The sequence below is a fragment of the Octopus bimaculoides genome, chromosome 5 (genome assembly GCF_046866305.1).
Source record: "Octopus bimaculoides isolate indiv1 chromosome 5, ASM4686630v1, whole genome shotgun sequence".
Taxonomy (NCBI): Eukaryota; Metazoa; Mollusca; class Cephalopoda; order Octopoda; family Octopodidae; genus Octopus; species Octopus bimaculoides.
This window is the reverse complement of record NC_142932.1, coordinates 51870097-51877596: the sequence shown is the minus strand read 5'-3', so window position 1 is coordinate 51877596 and position 7500 is coordinate 51870097. Positions and strand designations below refer to the sequence as shown.

General features: G+C 35.6%; 1 protein-coding gene across 6 annotated transcripts in view; it reads left to right on the top strand.

Annotated features, from left to right (window-relative positions):
* LOC106880610 (uncharacterized) overlaps nucleotides 1–7500 on the top strand; it is a 141839-nt gene that overhangs the window by 91533 nt on the left and 42806 nt on the right. For 2 of the 6 annotated variants that reach the window (XM_089352259.1, XM_052967798.2), the window contains exons 6-8: nucleotides 1682–1789; nucleotides 4002–4026; nucleotides 5823–5891. In XM_089352259.1, coding sequence (XP_089208385.1) covers nucleotides 1682–1789; nucleotides 4002–4026; nucleotides 5823–5891 — 202 coding nt within the window. The remainder of the gene's footprint in view (nucleotides 1–1681; nucleotides 1790–4001; nucleotides 4027–5822; nucleotides 5892–7500) is intronic. The other 4 variants (XM_089352261.1, XM_089352260.1, XM_089352262.1 and 1 more) reach the window with 3 other exon arrangements.

Sequence of the window (7500 nt, the reverse complement as noted above, 5' to 3'; positions counted from 1 at the left end):
CAGTCTGGGGAGTTAGGTGGCCAGATGTTTGGGGTGATGTGGTCACAGGAATTGTCTGACAGCCATGACTGGTTTCTCCTGCTTGTGTGGCATGGTGCAGAATCCTGTGGCCAGACACAGGGTCTTCCAGCAGCCATCCTCTTGACCCAGGTCATCACTACCTCCTCCAGGCACTTGATGTAATACTCTGTGTTTGAGTCTGAGGCCATGTGGGAAAATGAATGGAGGCATAGCATTGCCATCACTAGTGATCACTCCAAGCACCATCGTGTTGACTTAATGTTTGATTTTTATCATTCTCAGAACATGTTTTGGGGACACAGCAAGTCAACGGTTGTTCTGTGTGTTCACCATCTGATCCTGGCAGAAATTTTTCTCATCTGAGATAAACCAAAGCATGTTCGGTTGGAGGGGATGCTTGAATTTGTTCAAAAGCTTTGTAGCATTGTCTTTCCTCTTGTCCTTGATGACTTGGGATAAAAATTGGCCCTTTCTCATCTTGTATGAGGAATATCAAATGTCTTCATGCACTACCTGCACTCAAGTTTTACCCAAATTATTTCTTCATTGACAGAGTTATGTATTGATTTCCCAAACAAGTTCACATTATGTTAACTTTGTTCATTTTTATGATACTCTGTTACATAGCCATTAGCCTCTAACTTTTGATCCTGTGATATGGACCATCCCATTAACCTCACTCCACAACATCTTACCATTGCTATTTCCCCCAGTAAATTGAAATAGGATGTAACTCTCAGAACCAATGTAAATTACTTTTGGAAGTGACTAAGTAATCCCATAAATTATGGATATTACCTTAGAATTGACTTTTTTTACCATTCCTTACTATTTTTTTATTTTTTTTATTTCATTATTTTATTCTATTATTTTATATTACTTCATCACATGTTAGATTCCTAACATTATGATCTCTCTGATGAAGCTCTGGGGCTCAATTATTGTCCAACCCCTGTCCAATGTTTGTTCAACCTTTATACAGTCCCTGTATATTACTGGTATGATGTGGAAACTTTGGCAAGTTGGACATCCCAAAGTAGAAACAGCTGTAAGAGTTTAGTATTTTTTCACTCATTTATTCTTTTTTTTTTTTTTTTTTTTTTTTTTTCATTTCAAAGTTTCAGCTCAGAGCTGCGGCCATGCTGATTCATTTATTTATTTTTATCTATTTGTTTTTTTGTTTTGTGTTTTGATTACTTATACTTATGATTGTAATTAATTAATAAATAGATCCAAATGAATGTTTACTGGCTGATGTTTGTCAATTGATTATCCTCTCCATTTTCTTACTTGCCTATATATATATATATATATATATATATATATATATATATATATATATATATATATATATATATATATATATATATATAAATATATATATACATATTTATCTACATATATATATTTTACATATATATATATATATATATATATATATATATATATATATATATACACACACATTTACATATATAAACACATACATATATATATATATAAATATATACACACACACACACACACACACACACATACACAAACACACACACACAAACACACACAAATTCTCTCTGCCTTTATATAGCTCTCTTTCCCTCTATCTTTACATCCTCTTTCTTGTAGTTCTCAGTAACCCTTACTTGTTATGTACTTTCAGCTAATAATGTACTAACCATTGGAATTACGTGTGGCGTGATAGTTCTCATTCTTGTTACACTTATCATATGCTGCTTTTGGTACTTTTCTATCAGGAAGATCTCATCAGGTAAAGTATAGCCAATTTTGCTCTATCATGCTGATTTAGACTTGGATTTACATTAAGTGGGCATTTGGCTGTGGAATCTCCAGGGTATGACATTAAACTGCATCCAGTGGTGAGGCAACTGTTCAGGAGTTCTTATGTTGTGGGTAGTCACCCTTGAATAGCCATTAACTTCCGGTTGATCTTGACACAGAGCAGTAGTATCTGTCAGGTCTCATCTATGAGTTAAATAAATTTTTGTAAGTGTAGATTGAGTGCCTTAGCTGTGGTGAAAGCAATGAATCATGGAGAGGGAAAATTCCAAAATTAGGACCTTCTTCCAACATGCCAATATGGAAGAGTATGGCTGATGAAACTTACATGAGGTATGTCGAATAACATAGATTCATACTATTGTAGGTGTGACATAAATTGAAACAAAATTCTGTCATTGTTCTATTTACGGTTCTCCGGAAGCCAGGGGATTCAACATCAGCAACCTCCCACTCTAGAATGTTCCAAGTATAGCGGATTTATATCCTTTTTAGTAATTGCACTATGGCACGGGACGTTCTGGAAGGGTTTTGTTCACTGGGGGGGGGGGGCAGCAGCAGTCTTTCAGCCTGTATATGGGACAGAGAGATTCGTTCTTTCTCTCTTTGCTATGCCTAATCCAACTTGTTCACATCCATGTTATGGAGAGCAACAATACTTGTCTACACGTGGTTTAAGCTAAGAAGATGGCCTCTACCACCTATGTTACACCACATGCATTCAGATTTCTTTTGTGCCACTAGCGAATCATTTGTAGTGTGAATTTCTATTGCAATTCTTTCATGCAGAACGCAACTGGGCAAAATATTGTATGTAACTTTTCACATTTCTCTGCTGGTTCACTGGAAACATATTCTTTGTGAACTTGTATCTGTTCTTATCTATGATTAAATTATTTGTGAAGTTTAAGAATGACTCCTTCGTTATTCCTAACCTTGCACCTGCATTAACATTTAATACAGAGAAAACTACTACTAGAGTGATGACCAAACAACACTAAACTATGGAGCCAAGCATCTCATGTTAGTGCACATTCTGCCACAGGTGGACATAACATAAAACAATGATGTCTGAGGGATACCCAGCTACTTACATTTTGATTGAATGATTTAGACATTCAGTTAATCAAACTTAACAGCAAAACCAATAAAGACTTTACTTGGTTTTACTATTATTTTGTTAATCTAATTAAGTAACGAGCAATCATGTTAATTCTTCGGTGTTCATTATCATTATTTTTATGCCTGCAAAGGCGACAAGCTGGCAGAATCATTAGAATGCTGGACAAAATGTTCAACAGCATTTTAAGTTCAAATTCTGTCATGGTCAACCTTGCCTTTCCTCTTTTTGGGGTCAATGAAATAAGTACAGATGTAATTGATGATCACCACCCCACTAAAATTTTAGGTCTTGTGCCAATATTAGGAAGAATTACTTTTATGCCTGTTTTTTTTCTCAAATTAGATAAACATTCCATGAGGGAGATATGCCTTTTGTGACCAGATATCACACAGACAGTCTTTTGGTTTTGCTTCACAATCGTAAGGTTGCGGGTTCAATTCATGGATCAGGTGAAGCATTGTGTCCTTGAGAAAGACACTACTCCAGTTTACTTTGCTGAAAATGAGCAGCCTTCTCTTCTTCCAGGGATTACATTTTCCATGTTCGATTGGATCCTGACTGGGAAGTCCAAAAAGAGGCCTATACCTGCCCACAACCACATAGATTGCTTATTTTTTCCTAGACATAGTCTACCACAAACAATTAACCAATGTGCTCTTCCATTCAGAGGGAAACTTGGCTTCTCTTTCTAGATGGTCAAGTGACAATGTAGAGGTTTCTTTGTAGGCTCTGAGACTTGATTGTTGTTATAGCTGTTGTTGTTTAGCCACATGTTGACCTTGATTGAGCAAACCTATGATCATAAGCATTCCATCTCATCATTTTCTTTTTTTTTTTTTTGAGCTACAGTGTACCTCAGACTACATTTTCTAAGGTAGTAGTGAGTGATATGAAGGAGATTTAGATTCTCTAAGTGTGAATGAAATGAAAGCAATTAAAATCACTTCTTAATTACTTTTATGCAGCTTAAATACTTCCACATAATTTTTTTTCCAAATTCATTTGTGATATTACCATCTTATTCTTATTCTTTATTTTTGTTTTGTTTTGTTTTTTACAGTTACTGAAAGAAAGGAATATTCAAGGTAAATTGTTTTCTTTTTTAACAATTCAGATTTCTTTTTCTTCCTTTTCTAACATCTATCATAATAATTCTAACACTTAATGTATAACACTGTGTAACAAAATTTATATTTTATTTTATTTTATTTTTATTTTTTGTCTTTGGCCAGTAAGAGTTATTTCTTATTTTCATCTGTCTAGAAATCAAAGGAAATGACTACTATTCCCTTCAAACTTTGATGTTGTAACCTGGACGTAAATGTTTTGAAACTGACCTGTTTTCTGTTACATTCTAGACAGATTCAGCACTGAGTTACTGAAGCAGAAATATCATTATAGCACATATTCTGCTCAATACTATAGATTTCCTTGTCAGTCATTTGACCATAATCACTTGAGTATGTCCCTCAGAGGCAGACAATATGTGCATTTCTGATCATGAGTAAGAGTTGTTGGAGAGCATCATAGCCATGTGTTGAGAGGGATTATTTGGGGGTTTGAATAAATGTAATAAAAGCAAAATTTGAAGGAAATATTAGCCATTTTTCATACTTTCTAGGAGTAAGCAAATAGGAAATAACAGTTGCTATCCAAGGACAAAAATCATGTTACCCTCCAATTAACTCTATCTAACTATTCAATATAAAGAGCTAATAATGTTGGATTGTACAGTGCTGAATTAAAATATAAGCTAAAAAAAATAAAAGAAACTGAAAGAATAGAAAATGTAAAGGATAGTAGCTTAGTCTAGTAATCACCTGTTATACCAGTACTCCATCATGAAAATCTGTTACCCTATAATTTGTTACTGTTAGGCCTACATTTGCTACCCTCTACTCAGCCAGGCCTTTGCTGTCACTTCACCTAGCATCCTTGCTCCCTACTAACTAATGTTCTCTGCCACCATGTCTTTTACCTCAGAGCTCTCCATCCATCATGTCCTTACCACCTGTGCTGATCACACTATCCTCACCACTGCCCACTTACCCTTCAGTAGTATATAAGATGTGGCATTAGGCTACCATCATCTTCTATCCAATACACTTTAACTTCACTATGCTGTGTTGCCAGCCAACACACCCATTTCTCTCTGAATAACCTCTGTTGCAACCCTTTATCTACTCTTGCCTTTATCTCAACACCCACTTCTACTTTTGTCAACTGCTGTTATTGCCAGCTAGTAAAACCAGTGATATCTTCTCCATATCATATCTGACTGTTTTAAGAAAATCTCAGAACATATTGGAGAATGATACAGAAAGAGAGAATGGTTATGGTTGGAATGAGAGTCAGGACAAATTTTGTGAGGCATTCTATCAGATGCTCTAACAACTTAGACTGCTTACTACCTTAGTATAAAAGCTGAAAGTCAGTTAGTAGATAGAAAAAAAAGCACTGTACATTCTGCTTACTATTCAGCTTTCTTTTTCTCTGAGGATATGAGCTCGATCAGGCTAAAATCAGTTACTAACTTTTCTTATAACCCATACTGAAATTGTTTCATCAATATCCCAAATCTTTAGGGCAGCAAGCTGGCAGAAATGTTAGCATGCTGGTCGAAATGCTTAACGGTATTTAGTCTGTCTTTGCATTTGAGTTCAAATTCCGCTGAGGTCGACTTTGCATTTTATCCTTTTGGGTCAATAAATTAAGTACCAGTTGCGTACTGGAGTCAGTCTAATCAACTGGCACCTCCTTAAAAATTTCAGACCTTGTGACTAGAGTAGAAAAGAATATTTCAAATCTTTCTCACTGCTGCTTGTTTATTGCTTTCTTTGTTATATCTTGTTATTTTTTATTAATTTCTTTTTACTTTAAGGTTTTTCATTTCATCTTGTTCAACAAAAACATCTTCTCTTGAAAATCATTGGAATAATAAAGTTTTGAGGTTGTCGATTTTAATATTTTATGCTTTGCATGGGTATTTTGCTGGAATGAAAAAACGTTGAGGTTGTCAACTTCAACATTTTATTCTTTTGCATGGGTAACCTTATTGAAATATCATTCTGTATGCATTTATATATTTTTAGCATTCAAAATATTTTGTTTTGTCTTATGAGGGTGTGTGAATGTGCCAGTTTTCAGGTGAGTTACTATAAAGCCTCTGATAGTGAGGGATGATCATGTATCTACACCTGAAGTTCTGAGCAAGACTTATTTTGAGGAAAACTCGCAATTGTTCATGCATGCAAATATTTCCTCTCCACACCACTGATTCTGTTTTGAGAATGACCAATTCAGTGGTACCAACACCAACACTGGTGTTGCTGGAACAAACACCACATAAGCACAGGTGTGGTCTGTGTGGTAAGAAGCTTGCTTCCCAACCACATAGTTCCAGGTTCAGTCCTATTGCATGGTACCTTGGGCAAGTATCTTCTACTGTAGCCTTGGACTGACAAAAGCTTTATGAGTGGATTTGGATGACATAAACTGAAAGAATCCCATTCTGTATGTGTGTGTTTGTGTGTGTGTGTGTTTGTGTCTGTGTTTGTCCCCTATCATTGCTTGTCAACCAGTGTTAGAGTGTTTATGTCCCTGTAAGTTAGCAGTGTGGAAAGAAGAGTCTGGTGGAATAAGTACCAGGCTTTAAAAAAAATTAGTACTGGCATCAATTCATTGAACTAAAAGCAACTTGTTCAAGGCAGTGCTCCAGTATGGCCGCAGTTTGATGTCTAAAATAAGTAAAAGAAGGTACCCTGTGCAATGATCTAATAATTCCACCAATCCCCTATGCTATATTCTTTTTTTTTTTTTGTAATCATTCGTGAGAAGATGAAAAGCAGCAATTGAACTCAGAGGGCTGAGAGTTGAAACAAAACTATGAGGCATTTTATCCAGCCCACTACATGACCCTGCCAATTCATAACCTTAGCCGGCTGGATTCAAGCATCAGTTGTCTAACCCTTTAACATTCAAACTAGCCATATTTGGTTCAAATATTCTATCTTTTTTTTATGTTGAAACCAACTAGATCAAGTCTCTTACACATGCGAGGTAGTGTCAAAAGGTTCCCGGACTAGTTATGTTTAATAAAAATAACTTATTTACCCATGTTTCAATATCATCTCCTTTGAAATAGTCACCTTGCATAGCAATGCACCAATCTCAGTGTTACTGCCACTTTTGAAATCTGGCATGGAAGTTATTTTCTGTAAGTGAGCCAATGACCTTCTGTGATTTGCTCTGGTCTCAAAAACAGTGTTAAAGCAGTAATATTTGAGCTTCATTTTCATCTTGGGGAAGAGATGGAAGTCCAGAAGTGCTAAATCTGGTGAATAAGGTGGATGTGGAAGTGATATCATATTGTTTTTGGTGAGAAACTCGTGAGTGAGGAGAGCTCAGTGACAAGATGCATTGTTGTCATAAAGAATTCAATTCTTCATGCTCCACAGATCTGGTCATTTTCGCTAAATGTCCTCCCTCAAATGCTTCAAAATGTTGCAGGAGAACTCTCAATATGGACATATATATATATGTATATTCACAGGATTAGC